Below are 20,728 nucleotides of genomic sequence, written 5' to 3'. Positions count from 1 at the left end.
TTTAGCCTGTCCTCAGCATGAGGTCACAATGTAAAATTGCCAAATAAAGTGTTTAAAAATGCAACAAGTTCAAAAATATACATTAAAATTGAAAGGCAGAGATCTGTAATATATCAAACAATACAAAAAGTAAGTCTTGAATTATATTTTCCATTAAAAAAAAAAATCAGAGTTGTGTCCTCACTTTGCGTCAACTCCTTCAGGATTTTTTTATAATTCTGAATAAATCAGGCAATGTCATGGTCATCTTTAACTCTTAGGAGCACTTACTATTTCCTGCTCATTGTGGATCTCACAGTCAGTAGGACACATAGTCTGTAATAGTCAAGATATCAGCCTGTTAGCATTTTTTTTTTAATATTGTCATTCGGTATAACTAAAATTTTGGTTAAACCGAATAACTTTTTTGGTGACAAATTTTGTCCATCTTGTGTTAATTGATTATAAAAACCACATAATCTCACTGTTAACACTTAATAAAACTTCAAAATTAATTATATCTCCATTATGTTTATTTTTACACTTTTAAAAACCTTATTCTATATATATATATATATATATATATATATAATGGGGCATTTCTTAAGGCGAATAAATTGTTTTTTAATTCATTTAAAAATACTTAAGAGTGCAGTGAGAAGAGGGACAGTCTACCAAAAACAACAACAACAACAAAACTCTATCATTTACTCACCCTCATATCATTTCAAACCTGTGTGCATTACTTTCTTCTGCTGAACACCAAAGCGTTTTGGTTCCCATTGACTTCTATTCTATTTTTGTCCATGCAATGGAAGTCCACAGAGGAAAGAAAGTCATACAGGTTTGGTACGATATGAGGGTGAATAAATGATGACAGAATTTTCATGTTTGTGTGGACTATCCCTTTAAGACAGTCCGACAGACCCTGAACCTGAAAAGTTCTCCCACACATGCATGTGTTTTCAGATGTCCTGATCAGCCCATCGCATGTACTTGCAAATTGTTTTTGGCTCACACCCATCTCTTCTACCCCACCTCTCCCCCTCTTCAGGAAATCACAAGTAATGCTGTCTTTGTCGAGGGCACCATGGGCACCACCGATATCTGCCAGGGCCAGCTGGGTAAGTGCATGCTCGTGTTAGCACACGGTTGTTCATATTTTATGCCAGGATAATGGGATAACGCCTTTCTGCACCTCTCAGAAACCAAATCACCCGAAAGTGCCCTCAAGGCATGAGTGCTATCAGAGAAATATCCGTCTTTGGCAACGCTCCCACTCTTCCTCTCCTTATCATGCAGATGCCCTCCCCCCCATCTTCTTCCACCCAGATCCTCCTCATCATGCTTAATGTACTATCCCCATTCTGCCCTTGTAGCCGCGAGACACTGCGCAGATCTCAGAGCCTCCTGCTGAGAGATGCAACACGGAGCCGCCGCAGGCAACTCACATCAAAAACACGACAAATGTACTAGAGACAGGGAGGGATGAAAGCAGAGGGAAGAAGGAGGGAGCGAGAGGTCGGATTGGCATCATCTGTACCCCCCTCCCTCACCCGCCTCCCATCTCCACCCACCTAAAGAATAACAATTATTGTGCTCAGCGGGTATTGTTTTATTGTTTTGCCTCTCTTCCTCTCCACATATGGGGTTGATTTGGTATTGATGGAAAGTGTTTTTGTTGACGTACAATGTTAAATGTTTACATGCTCAGCTTTATTCTACAGTTCAGTGTTTCCCAACCTTTTTTGTTTTGTCTTTATCAACACCAAACCAAAAATGTGTGCCTGTTAAACTCAACAAAGTATAGTGAAATCATAATTTACATTAATAAGTTTCTGCTGAATGAGTTCAGTGTTTCATTTACCATGCATTTTGATGCATGTAATACAGCAAATTTTCAAGTATCCTCTAGAATCTAATAACCCTTAAAGGGATAGTTCACTCAAAAATGATCTCGCCCCCCCCATTGACTACCATAGTAGGAAAAAACAATACTATGGCAGTCAATGGGGGGTGAAATCTGCTTGGTTACAAACATTCTTCCAAATATCATCCTTTGTGTACAGCAGAACACAGAAATTTATACAGGTGTTTGGAACTACTTGAGGGGGAGTAAATGATGACAGAACTTTCATTTTTGGGTGAACTATCCCTTTAAGAGGAAACTGCGGCTTTACTGAGCTCAACAACAGCTCTTGCCAAACTGTGATATATTTATTTATTAGTTTATTTAACAGGGACAATGCAGTATGACATTGCTACAATTTCAAGCAGCTGATGCTCCACATACAGGCTTCTAGCCAAAGGCTAATTTGCAGCCCCGAAAACAAAACGCTATTGGCTAATTTAAAAAAAGGGAGGAGCTGTTCGATATTTCCCACCCTGTCTTCCTGTTTCAGTGGAAATTACGTCAACACACTGAATAATGCTGCACGTTTCCAAGTACTTCAGTGGGCCTTTAAATCTCAGTGCTAATGTGCGAGACGCTGAAATAGCAGCGAGATGTGACGCAACAAGACGTCTGTTTAGTGCATGTTTACAAAGAAGAATTAAAAAGTTGTGTAGTGGAAAACAAACACTTTTTTTTGCATAACTTCAATGTAAACATGCACTAGATGGACATGTTTTACCATTGCTCTCGTGTCTCGTGCATGACGCAGCATTCTAAAAGTGTGATGCTCAAGTTAAAAGTTCATTTTTTAGAAAAAATTGCCTCTTTTGACATTTGCTGCATCCGAAATCGTGTACTGAGTAGCTAATACATTTGAATTTACTTTGCGACCGTTAAAAAATATGTTATACGTATATAGTGTGAATATGGGTAGTATGAATGAAATTCGGACGCCATGTTGTTACTGTCACGTGACCTACCAGTTGCGTCGCTTCACTTCCATTCATAAATCCCCTCCCGTGGCCTCCTGGGATAGAAAAGTATCCATCGGATGAGCATTCGAGAATCTGGGCGGAAGCAGTAGGCCATCCGGGAACTTCTCGACCTCTCTTTTATGAATACTGAGGTTTCGGACATACTACTCCTTTCACGTACTGTTTCCTGCTACTATATAGTAGGTAAGTAGGCATATTCGGACGCAACTTACGTATACGCACGTCCGAAACTCTTTTATGAATACTAAGGATTCTGACATACTTATTCACTCGCCTACTGCTTTTTCCTTACTATATAGTAGAGAAGTAGGCGGTTTTGGACACAGCCTATGTATTCGGACATACTACTCTTTTGGCATACTGTTTTTTTTACATACTGTATATAGTAGGGAAGTTTTCGATTTCAGATTCCACTGCCCTGCATTTCACGTTTTCACAAAGGTCCTTCTTCTCTTTTGGTATCCCCCAAGGATAGGATACAGTACCATTTAAGGGATACTTACCGTTATCACAGCAACATCTGGCTACCATTTATTGCGAAACTCAGTATTTCTGAGTTTTCTTGTGTGCATGCAAACACAGAACTGTGGGCATCTTGTATCAGAGGAGGCAGATCTGTGCTTAAATCATGAAGTGTGCGTTTGCCACTCAGGATTTGGATGCCCTCTCTAAATAATATATGAACATCGCAACAGATCACTAGAATAACAAACGCATGTAAATAATCTCATTTGAATGGAAATCTATCCAAATAATGCCTTATTCTTAGCACTTCAAGCAGAAATTTTAATTATTTGTTTTCAAGTGACTTTCCACATCAACATATCCAGCGGTTGGAAGATTAATTGGACGTACTCCATTGTAGAGCTCTGTTTGGGGTCATTCCTATGGGAGCTGGTGTGTTAAGTATGTTTTTTATGAAGTGTTGTCACGCCGAATCCGTTTCTGTTCCCCCACACAGAGAAAACGAACAGCTGTTACCTGTTAGAGAGGAATGTCTCTGTGTGTGAGACAGACAGCATGTCTCCTGCTTCTTCAAAGCTTGGACTTCCACTTTGGTGGAAGAACATAAATGTTGACAGAATTGTGTAACAGAGCCTGTCGTCTTGTCCTTTTACAGGTAACTGCTGGCTGCTGGCGGCCCTGTCCTGTCTCACCATGCACCCGACACTGTTTGTCAAAGTGGTTCCATCTGGACAAAGCCTGAGTGAATCCTACGCCGGCATCTTCCGTTTCAGGGTAAGGGGGAGCAGGAAACCCACAATAAAAACGACAGTTATGAGACGCTCACAAATTTATGAGATTATTCTTTAGAAATCATGCTTTTCTTCCACATTTAATCCTATATAAAACGAGATCAGTGACTATAAATGAGTGATTGATAGGGAAAGCATGAAAGAACCCATGAATTTTACATAAAGGGATCCATTTTTCATAGTCCAAGTGGGGGTTTGAGAGAGGGTCGAATCAGGCTAGAATTTATATCCTCGTTTGAACGTCTGCTTATGCATCTAGATTTACTTCTAGCTGGAGAATGGTAATTAGAATCAGTCTTCTTTGACCTTACCATCCCTAACAGCTGAGGTTCATTCCAGAAACAGCTCCCGTCATCTTCCTTTTGTCCCGGTGACATGTACATCTGCATGTCCCTCCCCCTTTAAACTGGCATAAAAATTATCATAATTCAGTTGTCTGTTTTTCATTCACAGAGAAGGAACATTGTGTTTCTGTTTGCAAATTTGTTGCAGACCCCTTTAAAATAAGCTTCCATCCTATTCGCTTAGTCTCCTAATGATCTGATTGGAACCACCTTGGTCAATAAAATCCAAAGTTTGGAATGACCACATGTCTTAAAATGATCCTAAAGTTGCAAACTCTCATGTATGCGTGTTTTCCTACATGGTTTCCACCGTTATTAAGAACAAACAGCCAGAAGAGTCCTTATTTTGTCCACCCCTCAGGAATCCTGTCCATCTTGTTATTAAGCAGGAACCACCAGAGAGAGATAAACGTACAAAAAGAAAGCTGAACTTATATTGGTAGCCTGAAAAAGAGGCCCACTGTGAGGCTCCAGACAACATGAAAGTGAACTGATTTACTGAAAGAAGTGAAGGTGGGCGGAGCTTGTTCATCTAATCCTGTCAGTCACATCACAAGATATATACAGGGTTTTGGGGGAATCTGACCTAGTGTTTTGCCTTTAACATCTTTAACATAGGAGCTAGCATATTACTGATCGAACCATCCCTTTGCCATAAATGGAGTGTCTATTTATACTATTTATGCAAGTAGCGTGCCTTGTTGGCAAATGCTATTTACACTAGCTCCACCCACCGATGTCTGGTTGGGCCACTCAAGTTTTAAAAAAGACACACCGAATTCATCATCTTCAGTGGCGCAGCAGTAGCAAGTAAGGCTTGTAACGCGATCAACGCCTTTTGCCGAGCTTGCTTTATTTTCAGTAAAAATGAAAATAATGTTCTAAAAGTGGAAATAAACTGCGAATGACTGTTTAATAACATTAAAACTGTTTATTGGGTAGGGTTAGGGGAAGGTGTAAGGAGGGTTTTTAATCTCCCAATAAGGCAGCATCCATTTAATAGTTTTTATAAATATAATCATTTACACCCTATTTTTGCATCCTGTTAATGTACAAAAATACTGAGCTGCAAATAGTATCTGCCAGTATAAAGGATAGATAGCATCTAATTACTATTTACTATTATTGCAAAGAACTGATATTTTTACATGGTGTAAATAGAATCTATCGCTATTTTCACCTAGTGTAAATAGCATATCGCTAAGAAAATGTGTTATTGTTACTTAGTGTAAATAGAATATATTGCTATTTGCACTTAGTGTAAATAGCATTTATCACTAAGAAAATATGCTATTGTTACTTAGTGTAAATAGCATTTATCGCTAAGAAAATATGCTATTTTCACTTAGTGTAAATAGCATCTGTTGATATTTGCACTTAGTGTAAATAGCCGCTGCCTTCAATAAATTTCATCATCTATATTTTCAGCTAAATACAGTAGGGGAGAGTGGGGTAAGTTGTGCCATATTGACCCAAAAATGAAAATTCTGTCATTATTTACTCTCCCTCATGTTGTTCTAAACATGTATGACTTTATCATTTCGAAGTATTGGTATTAATGTTAAGCTTATTTGAAAGTAGTGAAACAATTGTCAAAATGTTTGTAATAGTAAATATCAACAGTATAAATAATAGTACTTCATGCATTTGGAGTGCAATGTTTACTGTCACTATTAGTACTGACACATTTTACTTAACTGCTACTGTTTTGGGAAAATGCTTCATTCAATAATTCATCTTTAGGCTAAAATTGTTGTTATATGATTTTATAAATAATAATAATAATAAAAAAACAAGTTTGATATACTGTATATTTTTAGACTTAGACAAGTTTACTTCACTTCAACTACCATGTAGGAGTGCAAAAACAAAACAAATTAAGACAAAATATATTTTTTATGTTTCACAGAAGAGAGAAAGTCATACAGGTTTGGAATGACATGAGGGTGAGAATATTATGAAGGAAATGTAATTTTTGGGTGAACTACTCCTTTAACTTGACTGTATGAAGAATTCAGAAATCCTTGTTATTAGTGACACTGGTGGCCGCTAAGTGAACTGCAGCCAGGAGCTTACTGCGCGTACTCATGCACACCTAACATACAAGAGACTGAACGTGATTCAAAGCTTCGATATACTCACGGCGAAGTTCAGTTTCGTTCTTCGTTTAGAGGTAAAAAGAAGTTGGAAATAGCTTTGCAGCAATATACTGTTAACAAACATCCCAAAGCCATCCATGTTGCTGAGAGCGACGTTTAGATGAATATGTAAATATGTGCTGAACGCTTTCCTCTCAATAACAAAATAAACAAAAATGACAGCGGTGAGAAAACAGCAGTTAAGAAAGTATCTGATCATAGCGATGTGGATATGTTTGCACCAGCTCTGCAATTCACTGGCATCATGTCGACAGATGAAGTAATTAAAATTACACTGTTATGATAGTTTAATTATAAAGTATATTTAAGACCATAGACTATAGATCTGGCTATGTAAGACTATAGTTTTAATTAATACCTTTTCTTTGCATGACACATTAACATTTCAGTACAGAATGGCTCTTTCAATATTATCCTGAACATTGTATAAGCATTCGTTTCATGTGTCATTAAACGGGAAAAGAGAGGTTCTTGGGAGCGTGAGTAAACGTCACATGCTTTTGATTTTCCCAAGTGCTTCAAATAAAATTAAGTCTATAGCAGTGTTGCCAAGTCCGAGGTTTTCCCGCAGAATTTGGCTACTTTAACACTGTTGCTGCAGGTTGTTTTTCATGTCCGCAATAATATGATATTTAGCCCCTGGAATGGTAATTTTACCAGGGGAACCCTGCCAAAAACGTGGATTTTGCCCCCCCCGGTGCACAATTTACATAGACAAAATGTTAACATTAAGCTAATTTATTTATAAAGCATTATTAATATATTTAGACTTAGATAAGTTGACTGACAAATTTCTCTTCAAACACTATGTAGAAAACTACAAATAAAAATAAAAGCTTTTTAGCTGTTCACTTTTTCATGTGCGTCTCTCAATTACAGGCTGCTGTATACAATGAGATGGTATATATGATAAATAAATTACCCTCTGACACATTTTACTCCCCTACTCCTCAGGGTTGCATTTTCTGAAGCACAAAGTGATGAATGAACCACTGTAAGTATAATTATTACTGCAGTGCTATTTGTTTCAGAGAGTTCACCTTGACAAGGCTTGCAATAAAACAAGCCACTACAGCTCTCGTGGCTCGTGTGCTGTTGTGTGCGTGGTTGTAAACTGAGGTTAAACTTGTGAGATAACAGCACAGTTAATTAAACAGTCAAAACGTATTAGCACTGAAGAGCTCTTATGGAAGGTTGGTCAGCATTATGCAATTGTTATGCCATTCTCATCATATAATAACATTCTACATGCCGCAGTATTACATTTAGAGGCTAAACAGGTATGCGCAACATGACTTGACCTGATCCAGGAAGGTTAGAGAAGGTGAGGAAAGAAAGAAGACACATCAAAAACTGAGTGACAGGAGAGAAATGAGGAGTTAGAGGACTGTTGATGGTGGATGATTCCTGAAATGTCTAGGCTTGTTACTGTAGCCTAAGGACATGTACATAGACATGTGGACACACACATAGTGCTACCTGCAGGCTAACATGTCCATTCTTGTCTTTCAGTCTTTCAGCTTCACATTTAAGGGGTCATTCATACAGTTGAATTACTTTATTAATATTACTAAAGTGTTTTACAATAAAACATAATTTAGTTTTTCATGAATATTTTCCACCCTAAATGGTCTGTTTTGTTGCTGTGCCTTTATGACTTTTATGTAAATTAAAGTACACTACCGTTCAAAAGTTTGGGTCAGTATTATTTTTATTTATTTATTTATTTTTTTTTTGAAAGAAAGAAAGAAATTAATGCTTTTATTTAGGGCTGGGAGAATAAACTGATTCGTGGATCGATTCTGAGATTTTCCGAATGCATCGTGATTCTCCTTCGAATCGATTCTGAGCTTGGTTGTTAACAGCAGATGGCGCTCTAGGCTAGTTTTTAACTGCGCGCTCAAATGCTCACGAAGAAGAGTGCTTGTGCGTTCGGCTATATGTACTTGCACCTCAGAATGTTTTTACGATGCGAGATTAATGTAAACAACCCACTGCAAACACCCTTGTAATTCGTTTCAACCTTTTCGAACTTTATGAATGATTATTTTATAGAAGGTTCAAGTGGTGTGTGTATCGATTTCAAGTACGGCTGTTTCTAAAGCATGCAGTGCCATTTGCTGTTGAAAACTAAACTTGATTTGCGATTCAGTGATTTATTGTTCCCAGCCCTACTTTTATTCGGTAAGGATGCATTAAATTAACCAAAAGTGACAGTAAATACATAACAAAAGATTTCTCTTTCAAATAAATGCTGTTCTGATGAACTTTCTAGCCATCAAATATATATCATGGTTTCCACAAAAGTATTAAGCAGCACAATTTTTTGAAAATAATAAGAAATATTTTGTGAGCAGAAAATAAGCAATTAGAATGATTTCTGCAGAATCATGTGGCATAATGGCTGCTGAAAATTCGGCATTGCCGCATAGGAATAAATTATAATTTAAAATATATTTAAATAGAAAAAAAAGATATTTTAAGGGTACACTATATACCTTTTTTTTTGTTGTTGTTCAAAATTAACAAAATACATTAAAAATAAAATAAATATAACATTAAAAAAATGAGTCAATACATCATCAATTCTTCCAAAACGAGTTTTTGTCTTACCCTGCCTGTTTCACTATTATAAGTGTTTATATTATAGACCTAGCGAGATGGTTTTCTCAGGAAGTTGCGTACATAGGTCACTCACATGTGCGTGTCTCGTCATATCCATAAATAGAGAAAATTTGCTCCAGCTACTTAGACGTGTGTCTGGTGTGGGAGGGAATTACCCATTTTAAACAAACGCCGAACGGAGGAGAGTCTGCTTGCAAAAAGAGAAAGCGGCAGAGCTCGAAATAAAACAAGAATCAACATTGGCTTTTCAGAGATGGCGAGAACTCAGGGATTTAAAATGTTGTAAAAGCGATGCAGATATGGTGTTTTTATTACTCAACATGTGAGTAAAGTATTTTATTGAACAGATAAATTGCCATATGTAGCTCTCTAACAGAGTTCACTGTAAAGCATTATCTATTGTAAAGCCCCATTTCATTAAGGTTGTTGTAGCGCTGCGCTGGAATTTATTTTTCAAGGAAGTACCGTGTCTATTAATGGGTATATCTACATCTTCAGCTAGTCAGCTTGAGATCCTTTCCATCTAAACTTGTTATAATCCTAGTAGTGAATGATTTATGAGCAGTAGAATAATCTCTCTCTCTTTTTTAGTTACGAAAGAACCATATTCATCCGCACAGTCACGCAGAGCCGAAGCACAACCAAAACAATGTTCTTCAGCAAAATGCATGCAGTTTTGTTTTAACCGCTAGATAGTGTACCTTTAAATTCTAACAATATTTCACAATTTTTACTGTTTTTCCTGCATTTTTGTTTTGTAAAAATCTTACCAACCACGCATTTTTGAGTAAATGCAATTTTCAAGTAAATGTTCGATTCTCCTTATATGACTCCTTTAAAACAGAGGAAATATACTGGCCCAAATGTTGCAAAATTGAAACAGATAGTTTCGAGACCCATAAAGCAGTAAAACATCCTACTTTTTCAGGTGCATCAACACCCGAATGTGCTTGTACAGAGCAGATATAACCCTGTTCTCTCTCTCTCTCTCTCTCTGTGTAGTTTTGGCAGTATGGTGAGTGGGTGGAGGTGGTAGTGGATGACAGGCTGCCTGTGAGAGAGGGCCGTCTGCTTTTCAGCTACTCTCGCACCACCAACGAGTTCTGGAGCGCCCTGGTGGAGAAAGCTTATGCCAAGTCAGTTCCAGCATATGTGTCCTCGACTGTGTGGGCGTGTGACTATTCATTAGTGACAACGCTCACGTGAAAGCCATTGTTCCTTTGTGTTATTTAAGGACTGATATTTTTAGAAAAAACATCCAGTTGTGAAAAATGATCAAATGCAATTGACTGATGCAGAGTGATTAATGTGGAATTCAACCAATAGAAGCCAATTAGTAATATGTGTGTGTTTGTGTCTCTCTGTCTGTTTTTAAAGGCTGATTGGTTCTTATGGTAGTCTGAAAGGGGGGATTATCTCAGAGGGAATGGAGGATTTCACAGGGGGCATTGCCTACTCCCTCCCTGTGTCTTCTCGGCCCCCACGCATGCTCTGGAGAGCCATCACTGCTGCCCTGGCCAGAAGCAGCCTGATCAGCTGCTTCATACATGTATGGACTAGGGTTATATATGTATAAACAGCATATGATATGTTTTGCAGGAGTGCTGGTGGACCAGCTACACCAAATGCATCAGTTTTGTCGGTATGTCGTTTCAAACCCGTAAGACTTTCATTCATCTTCGGAACACAAATGAAGATCTTTTTGATGAAATCTGAGAGCTTTCTGACATCCTATGCAATTGAAAATTTGATGCTTCAAAAATTCATAAAGAGATCGTAAAACTATTTCAGTAATTGAGCAGTTTAGTCCAAATATTCTGAAGAGAATTGATCGCTTTTTTTGCGATTTTATTTAATTTAGACTTTAACTCACATATAAACATTCATAAGCGAACATAAACAGAAGCTCAGCCGAAGCTGAATGATGCACAAGAACAAACCTTTTGCGGAAGTTCAAACGTGCTGCGTAACACTCATTTTCGCACGTGTCAAGAAAACATGATTACCATAACTGATGTGCGCATCGATGAATGTTTATATGTGCATAAAAGCCTAAATTGTTCATCATATAAAGCGTTTGAGTCTCTATAGAAAATTCGGACTAAACCACTCAATTCATATGGATCAGTTTTACATCAGTTTTACATTGGATTTGTTTTTCTTTATGAACTTTTTGAAGCGTCAAAGTTGCTGTCTATGGAGGGACAGAAAGCTTTAAGATATCATCAAAAATATCTTAATTTGTGTTCCAAAGATGAACAAAAGTCTTACGGGTTTGGAACAACATGAGGGTGAGTAAATGATGGCAGAATTTTCATTTTTGGGTGAACTAACCCTTTAAACACACATATGTTTTGTGTACAGGCTACAAGTGTGAAGGACATTGGCATTGTGACATCAGAGGGTCTCATTAAAGGTCATGCCTATGCCATCACTGATACAGATAAGGTATGAGTATATTGCATATACACATGATTTCAGGAACATGAGCATCGTGGGAAAGAAAAATAAAGAAAAAAATATTTATTTTTTGCATTGTGTGATTATTTTCATTTATTGTGAATTTAGGGTGAAATATGACTTGGGCGTTTCTTGACAAATTTTGAATGATTCATCCAATTAGTGATTTTTAAAACAGCTTTTGGTAAACACTTGAGAGCCTAATATACACCACAATAGGTTTTCACGTGCTCTGTTTGTGTGTGTGAGAGGGAGAGAATGTGAAAGAGAGAGAGAGAGTGTGTGTATGTGAGTGAGTGTGAGTGTGTGAGGTCCTGGTAATCCAAAAGTTGTGGGGACATTTTTTGGTCTCCATGAGGAAAACAGCTTATAAATCATACACAATAATGTTTTTTGAAAACGTGAAAATGCTGAAAGTTTTCTGTGAGGGTTGTGTTTAGGGGTAGGGGTAGGGTTAGGATTAGGGATAGAATATATAGTTTGCACAGTATAAAAATCATTATGTCTATGGAAAGTCCCCATAAAACATGAAACCCATGTTTGTGTGTGTAGGTCCAGAGGGAGTCTGAAGAGGTCTTACTGGTGAGGCTGCGTAACCCCTGGGGGTTTATTGAGTACTGTGGACCCTGGAGTGACAGGTGAGAAAGACTTCAGCAGCTCATTTTGTTACAAGGTTTGCACCTCAGAGCTGCTAAAGACTGGGCATTTGTGTTTGTGTGTGTACAGGTGTAAAGACTGGGACCTTATAGACAGTGCTCAGAAGGCCCGACTTGAGTTGGCCAAAGTTGAAGATGGAGAATTCTGGTAGGTAAATGTTCCCAGTATACAAGACACTTTCCCATAACTCAAATAGTCAAACAGGGGCTCCTCTAGAATTTAATCTTGGGACATGCACACAAACATATTTTAAATAAAAACATTTTATTTTAGACAAATAGGGAATATAGTGCAGACAGCGCCTTTGATTGTATTATGGGAGTGATTTCCTCACACACATCTCTATCTCTTGCCAAACCTGAATCAATTAAATGCCAAGAATTATATAACACTACTAATACTGCTACAAATAATAACTGCCACTGCAGTCAATGCATCCCTTAAAAAGCCATCTAGTTAAAATCTGGACTTCATAAGTACTTATGTTTTCCAGGATTGGAATAGAGGACTTTTGCCGTCTGTTTAATACAGTGGAAATGTGCAGTGTGAATCCGGACTCTATGTCGGGGGAGGCGAGTGATGACACGGCCACCCCATCCTGGACGCTGAGCTCACATCAAGGCACCTGGGTCCCAATGTGCACTGCAGGGGGCAGCCGAAAATACCCCAGTAAGTGCATGTTTATTACGAATAAGTCTATGTCAGTGGTTCTCAACCCACTAGGGGGCCTCAGAGAACTTCCAAAGGGCCTTAAGTTGACTTAAAATGATTTAGACAATAAAACAATAAAAAATAAAATAATTAAAATCAAGATATTTCCTACTTTTTGTTGTTCTTTTCCTTTGAAGAACCAAGGTTTCCACAGTCTTCCCAAACTCTTAGAAGAAAAGATTCTATATAGAACTTTAATGGGTTCTGTCAGGCGCATCATATATAGAACCTTTTAGGAGTTCCCAGCATGGGAACATTTTATGGATTTAGTTTTAATTCATTTTGTTTTAATTAATTTTTATAAATGTTATAAATTAAACAGCTTGTAAACATACAACCTGAATTTTGGAAATGTTGGGACGTTTTTTAAATTTGAATAAAATGAAAACTAAAAGACTTTCAAATCACATGAGCCAATATTTTATTCACAATAGAACATAAATAACATAACAAACGTTTAAATGGAGAAATTTTACACTTTTATCCACTAAATGAGCTCATTTCAAATTTGATGCCTGCTACAGTTCTCAAAAAAGTAACATCATCAAAAGATTCAGAGAAACTGGAAAAATCTCTGTGCGTAAGGGACAAGGCCGAAGTCTTTATTGAATGCCTGTGGTCTTCGGGCTCTCAGACGATACTGCATCACTCATCGGCATGATTGTGCCAATGACATTACTAAATGGGCCCAAGAATACTTCCAGAAACCACTGTCAGTAAACATAATCCGCCGTGCCATCTGCAGATGCCAACTAAATCTCTATCATGCAAAAAGAAAGCCATATGTGAACATGGTCCAGAAGCGCCGTCGTATCCTGTGGGCCAAGGCTCATTTAAAATGGACTGTTTCAAAGTGGAAAAGTGTTCTATGGTCAGACGAGTCCAAATTTGACATTCTTGTTGGAAATCACGGACACTGTGTCCTCTGGGCTAAAGAGGAGGGAGACCTTCCAGTGTGTTATCAGCGTTCAGTTAAAAAGCTAGCATCTCTGATGGTATGGGGTGCATAAGTGCATACGGTATGGGCAGCTTGCATGTTTTGGAAGGCACTATGAATGCTGAAAGGTATATAAAGGTTTCCAGACAACCTCTATTTCAGGGAAGGCCTTGTGTATTTCAGCAGGACAATGCAAAACCACATACTGCAGCTATTACAACAGCATGGCTTCATTGTAGAAGAGTCCGGGTGCTGAATTGGCCTGCCTGCAGTCCAGATCTTACACCTATAGAGGAAAATACGTAAAAGATGACCACAAACTCTTCAGCAGCTGGAAACCTATATCAGACAAGAATGGGACCAAATTCCAACACCAAAACTCCAGAAACCCCTAACCTCGATGCCCAAACGTCTTCAAACTGTTTTGAAAAGAAGAGATGCTACACCATGGTAAACATGCCCCCGTCCCAACTATTTTGAGACCTATAGCAGGCATCAAATTTGAAATGAGCTCATTTTGTGCATAAAATTGTAAAAATTTCACTGTTTAAACATTTATGTTATCTATGATCTATTTGAATAAAATATTGGCTCATGTGATTTGAAAGTCTTTTAGTTTTCATTTTATTCAAATTTAAAAACATCCATAATAATATAATATAATATAATATAATAATCATCCCTGCAGGATCTTTCTGGAAAAACCCTCAGTTCCAGATGACACTATCTGAGAAAGATGTGGATGACCATGACTATGGAGAGGATGATGAAGGGGAGGAAGGGGATGGAGAAGAGGATGACGAAGTCACAGTGGCTCCAGTGAAAAAGACTGAGAAACAGGGAGAGAAAAAGAAGAAGTGCACGGTACTGGTGGAGCTTCTCCAGAAATACCGCAGACAGAAAGATAAAGTCAACTTCCTCTACATCGCATTTCACATCTACAAGGTAAGAGACTGGTTATAATCAACTTCAACCTTCAACCTTCTTTAGAGATGGAGTAGGGAGCCTGTTACAAATGTATAAAAGTGGTGCATTTTAAGCCAGGCTTATAATAATATACCTATAGTACCATAGTAATGCATTTACATACTTTGTTATGATGCAAAGCCATTAACTTAATCATTATTGATGTATAGAAACATACATGATTTTTTATTAAATTAATATACAAACCCGATTCCAAAAAAGTTGAGACACTGTACAAATTGTGAATAAAAAAGGAATGCAATAATTTACAAATCTCATAAACTTATATTTTATTCACAATAGAATTTAGATAACATATCAAATGTTGAAAGTGAGACATTTTGAAATGTCATGCCAAATATTGGCTCATTTTGGATTTCATGAGAGCTACACATTCCAAAAAAGTTGGGACAGGTAGCAATATGAGGCCGGAAAAGTTAAATGTACATATAAGGAACAGCTGGAGGACCAATTTGCAACTTATTAGGTCAATTGGCAACATGATTGGGTATAAAAAGAGCCTCTCAGAGTGGCAGTGTCTCTCAGAAGTCAAGATGGGCAGAGGATCACCAATTCCCCCAATGCTGCGGCGAAAAATAGTGGAGCAATATCAGAAAGGAGTTTCTCAGAGAAAAATTGCAAAGAGTTTGAAGTTATCATCATTTACAGTGCATAATATCATATAATATAATATAAGTGCATATAATACTTACAGAAAACATTGTCGGTGAACACAATCCACCGTGCCATTCGCCGTTGCCGGCTAAAACTCTATAGGTCAAAAAAGAAGCCATATCTAAACATGATCCAGAAGCGCAGGCGTTTTCTCTGGGCCAAGGCTCATTTAAAATGGACTGTGGCAAAGTGGAAAACTGTTCTGTGGTCAGACGAATCAAAATTTGAAGTTCTTTTTGGAAAACTGGGACGCCATGTCATCCGGACTAAAGAGGACAAGGACAACCCAAGTTGTTATCAGCGCTCAGTTCAGAAGCCTGCATCTCTGATGGGGTTGCATGAGTGCGTGTGGCATGGGCAGCTTACACATCTGGAAAGGCACCATCAATGCTGAAAGGTATATCCAAGTTCTAGAACAACATATGTTCCCATCCAGACGTCGTCTCTTTCAGGGAAGACCTTGCATTTTCCAACATGACAATGCCAGACCACATACTGCATCAATTACAACATCATGGCTGCGTAGAAGAAGGATCCGGCTACTGAAATGGCCAGCCTGCAGTCCAGATCTTTCACCCATAGAAAACATTTGGCGCATCATAAAGAGGAAGATGCGACAAAGAAGACCTAAGACAGTTGAGCAACTAGAAGCCTGTATTAGACAAGAATGGGACAACATTCCTATTCCTAAACTTGAGCAACTTGTCTCCTCAGTCCCCAGACGTTTGCAGACTGTTATAAAAAGAAGAGGGGATGCCACACAGTGGTAAACATGGCCTTGTCCCAACTTTTTTGAGATGTGTTGATGCCATGAAATTTAAAATCAACTTATTGTTCCCTTAAAATGATACATTTTCTCAGTTTAAACATTTGATATGTCATCTATGTTGTATTCTGAATAAAATACTGAAATTTGAAACTTCCACATCATTGCATTCCTTTTTTATTAACAATTTGTACAGTGTCCCAACTTTTTTGGAATCGGGTTTGTAAATCAAAACTGCCTAATGAATGAAATGTCGACACAGGAAGTGGTAAAAGACTGTGAAGCTTTGTGTGTTGATGACTTGATCTGCTCAATCTATGTTTTGATCATCATGCTGAATCCGATCCGGGTGTAGTCTTTGGCAAAAACGCGATTTTCTCAGCATTTTGTTTAAAATGTTACTTTTTATTAAACTTACCCACTTTCAAGTGTTGATAAAAAAAGAATGCATGAAGCTAGAATATTTTTTTAAAGCAGAGGCTCTGTTCTTTCTTTTGATATATTGTATGTTCACATATTCATACAACAAAATATTCTGGGGGCCATGAAAACTTTTGTGAAAACTATCAAAAATGCTGGCATTGGTTGCCAACTTTTTTTATATATAGAGTATATAAATAAACGCTGGCGGGGAAAGAGTTAAAGACCCCTGCTATAGTCGCAAATTGTATTTCTCCCTTATCTTACCTCTTAATTCTCTCTTTCAGGTCCCCTCTGAGGTGAGCAGCTGAATGAATATGTGCTCGCTGCGTAACTATCTGAAACACTCATCTAAAACATTTGTTAATATATAAACACATACACATGACTCTTTCACATCTTCTCTACATTTAGCTGCAGGACAAACCAGGATCTCTGGACCAGCAGTTCTTCTCCAATAACCGTCCGGTTGCTCGCTCTGGAAAGTACCGCAGCATCAGGAGCGTGTGGCGAAAGGTGCACCTGGAGCCTGGAAGTTATGTCATCCTAGCCTCCACATACAGGCCCAACCAGCAGGGGGAGTTCTTCCTCCGCATTTACACCAAAACCGGCAACATACAGGGGTACAAAGAACGAAAAAAAAAAAAAACCCCAAACTAACAAAAAAAAAAAGGGGTACAAATAACATCAAACATCTTATGTTTCTGTCCGTTATATATTGTGATAATGTGTTTATGTCTGTCCAGCGGTTAGCCATATGAAAGTTTCAAATCTGCTTTATAGATTCCAGGATTTCCCCTGCACCAACAACTACTCTGTGGTAAGACATGTACTGACTAAAATGAGAAAGAAGAACAACCGTCTGTGCATAAATATGATATTATTATGTGTTATATATACATGTGTGTGCGTTTGTCTGTCCATAGATGGTCATGTCAAAGCCAGTCTTACCCGAGGACCAGTTCAGGGTGCAGAAGTGGTTTGATGAAAAGGCTGGAACTGTAAGAATCTCAATCCCATCCAGTGAAATTCACAGATATTTGTGGTATTCTGTGTTTATTAGTAAATACAGCTGTTGTCCTCAAATATGCCATTGTTTTTCACTTTCCAGGATGACAGAGTGAATGCTGTGCAATTTATGAATCTGGTGAACTCAGGTCAGGATTTACACATTTAGCACATGCTGTCAGTCACATGGTTGCTGTACCATAAATGACCACAAGGTGGAAGTATCATGTAGCGTCACTTAGAATGAACTCCAGCTGTGCTGTATTGGCTATACATTCATCCACTATAAAGACTTAATTATATTTAGGCTAAAAATGTTTTACCCTTTAAAGAAATTATTAGTACTGTTACTGTGTAAAAATATGTTTATATAACAAAATGATTTACACTCGCATGACACTAACATCCATATCAGTTGCCTAAAGCTGTTTAATTTGACATGGAATAGGTTGGCATGTGATAAACCCTCTGTTATCAGACAAATTCAGTTTCAGAATAAATGAGTTGCATTTGCAAGAACTATTTCTGTGATGATATTAGTAACCAAATATGTTTGCTTTTGGTTCACTCTAGGTGCCAGAATAATCCAAGAGCACTTAGTGTGCATTCAAAACAAGTTCTTATGCAGTTTATGTGTTTTAATTATGTTTTAGTGCTGGAAAAAGACTATGAACTTCCCCTGGAGACCTGCAGACAGCTCATCTTTGGAGAAGATGTATCCTTCTTCCATCTAGCAATATTTTTATTATGTTTATAATATACTTTTATACTACTGTTTAAAAGTTTGGAATAAGATTTTTTATTTAAAAAAAAGACAAATGCTTTTATTCAGCAAGGATGCATTAAACTGATCGAAAGTGACATTAAAGACATTTATAATGTTACAAAAAATGTCTATTTCAAATTAAAGGGTTAGTTCACCCAAAAATGAAAATTCTGTCATTAATTACTCACCCTCATGTCGTTCCACACCCGTAAGACCTTCATTCATCTTCGGAACACAAATTAAGATATTTTTGATAATATCTGATGGCTCAGTGAGGCCTCTATAGACAGCAAGATAATTAACACTTTCATATGCCCAGAAAGCTACTAAAAACATATTTAAAACAGTTCATGTGACTACAGTGGTTCAACCTTAATGTTATGAAGCGACGAGAATACTTTTTGTGCGGCCAAAAAACAAAATAACCTTATTCAACAATATCTAGTGATGGGCGATTTCAAAACACTGCTTCATGAAGCTTCGAAGCTTTACAAATCTTTTGTTTCAAATCAGTGGTTTGGAGCGTGTATCAAACTGCCAAAGTCACGCCCCCCAGTGGTGAACCATTGAAATTTCTAAACACTTATGACATAACGAAGCCTCGTTTACTGAACGTGACTTTGGCAGTTTGATACGCGCTCCGAACCACTGATTCGAAACAAAAGATTCGTAAAGCTTCGAAGCTTCATGAAGCAGTGTTTTGAAATCACCCATCACTAGATATTGTTGAATAAAGTCATTATTTTGTTTTTTTGGCGCACAAAAAGTATTCCTGTCACTTCATAACATTAAGGTTGAACCACTGTAGTCACATGAACTGTTTTAAATATGTCTTTAGTAGCTCTCTGGGCATCTGAAAGTGTTAATTATCTTGCTGGCAATGCAGGCCTTATTGAGCCATCAGAATTGATCAAAAATATCTTAATTTGTGTTCCGAAGATGAACGAAGGTCTTACGGGTGTGGAGCGACATGAGAGTGAGTAATTAATGACAGAATTTTCATTTTTGGGTGAACTAACCCTTTAATGCTGTTCTTTCGAAGTTTTTATTTAAAAAAAAATCTTAAACAGCACATCTGTTTTCAACAATGATAATAAAAAAATGTTTCTTGAGCAGCAAATCAGCAAATTAGAATGATTTCTGTGACACTGAAGACTGGAGTAATGATGCTGAAAATTCACAGGAATAAATTACATTTTAAAATATATTAAAATAGAAAAGTTAGCTTGAATTTTTATTAAATGACCATGAACTTTTGAACTATTGTGTGTGTGTATATATATATATATATATATATATATATATATATATAGTCTATGTCCCATTTTTGGTTGATATTCTTAATGGCAGTATGTAGACTGGAGGCAGAGGCCGTCTGAACAGAGCTCAAGCTGAGAAGCTGCTCACTTCCCTACGCAATCTGCAGGTATCTCAGTTCTCATGCGTGAAAAGGTCACTCTCAGATTTGGCACAGTGTTAGAGAGAGCAGCGAGGACACTGAGCTGTGACAATTATCAGGTTGTGTTAGGTTACATGGAGCTTGTCTTGCACAAACCAAAAGACCTTGAAACGTTGTTGTTGTTTATCCTTTTGACGAACTCAACTGCTTTAGTGCTTTGTGCCAGTGTCATATTGGAGCCCAATCACTGGCTTCCTTTCAAATGCCAAAAAAATATGGAGAAATTACTTATCTTCATTTTTTTTCTTCCACAGTCTATCTTTTTTCAGTTTGATGAAGATTCGTCAGGAACTATGAGTCCGTTTGAACTCAGTTTGGCTCTGAATGCTGCAGGTGAGCACATATATGGGCCACATTCACACAGCAGCAGAATACAGTTGTCAGTCCTGTATTTGAGCCCTTAATACGGTTACATTCACACACAGTTCAGTTATTTATGGGAGTGACAACCTCATTCTATCCGCTTGTTAAGTCGTGACGTAAGGAACGCGGTTTCTGGGTCCAAGCCTCGACTCGTTTCACTTGAGAATGCCATCTCGACGGCCGGTTATGAGCGCTATTTATTCATAATAAACATTTAACATTTTAAAAAGTTAAAAATTTAAAATACTTACAATCTACACAACAGTCTCTGTGCTCACAGCATCACCG

The 20,728-nt window shown here is 37.7% G+C and overlaps 1 protein-coding gene across 1 annotated transcript in view; it reads left to right on the top strand.

Annotated features, from left to right (window-relative positions):
• The window catches only part of capn12 (calpain 12), a 29,023-nt gene that overhangs the window by 1,111 nt on the left and 7,184 nt on the right, over nt 1-20,728 (top strand). Inside the window, exons 2-18 of the mRNA XM_051871080.1 lie at nt 1,034-1,103; nt 3,989-4,107; nt 10,255-10,388; nt 10,630-10,801; nt 11,617-11,700; nt 12,265-12,350; nt 12,439-12,516; nt 12,863-13,038; nt 14,706-14,962; nt 17,132-17,143; nt 17,259-17,467; nt 17,628-17,664; nt 17,771-17,845; nt 17,956-18,001; nt 18,506-18,567; nt 19,976-20,044; nt 20,332-20,410. Of these exons, the coding sequence (XP_051727040.1) occupies nt 1,034-1,103; nt 3,989-4,107; nt 10,255-10,388; nt 10,630-10,801; nt 11,617-11,700; nt 12,265-12,350; nt 12,439-12,516; nt 12,863-13,038; nt 14,706-14,962; nt 17,132-17,143; nt 17,259-17,467; nt 17,628-17,664; nt 17,771-17,845; nt 17,956-18,001; nt 18,506-18,567; nt 19,976-20,044; nt 20,332-20,410 (1,765 nt within the window). The remainder of the gene's footprint in view (nt 1-1,033; nt 1,104-3,988; nt 4,108-10,254; nt 10,389-10,629; nt 10,802-11,616; nt 11,701-12,264; nt 12,351-12,438; nt 12,517-12,862; nt 13,039-14,705; nt 14,963-17,131; nt 17,144-17,258; nt 17,468-17,627; nt 17,665-17,770; nt 17,846-17,955; nt 18,002-18,505; nt 18,568-19,975; nt 20,045-20,331; nt 20,411-20,728) is intronic.

The sequence above is a fragment of the Ctenopharyngodon idella genome, chromosome 18 (genome assembly GCF_019924925.1).
Source record: "Ctenopharyngodon idella isolate HZGC_01 chromosome 18, HZGC01, whole genome shotgun sequence".
NCBI classification, from domain to species: Eukaryota; Metazoa; Chordata; class Actinopteri; order Cypriniformes; family Xenocyprididae; genus Ctenopharyngodon; species Ctenopharyngodon idella.
The sequence above is the reverse complement of the archived record's forward strand: the minus strand, read 5'-3'. Positions and strand labels throughout refer to the sequence as shown.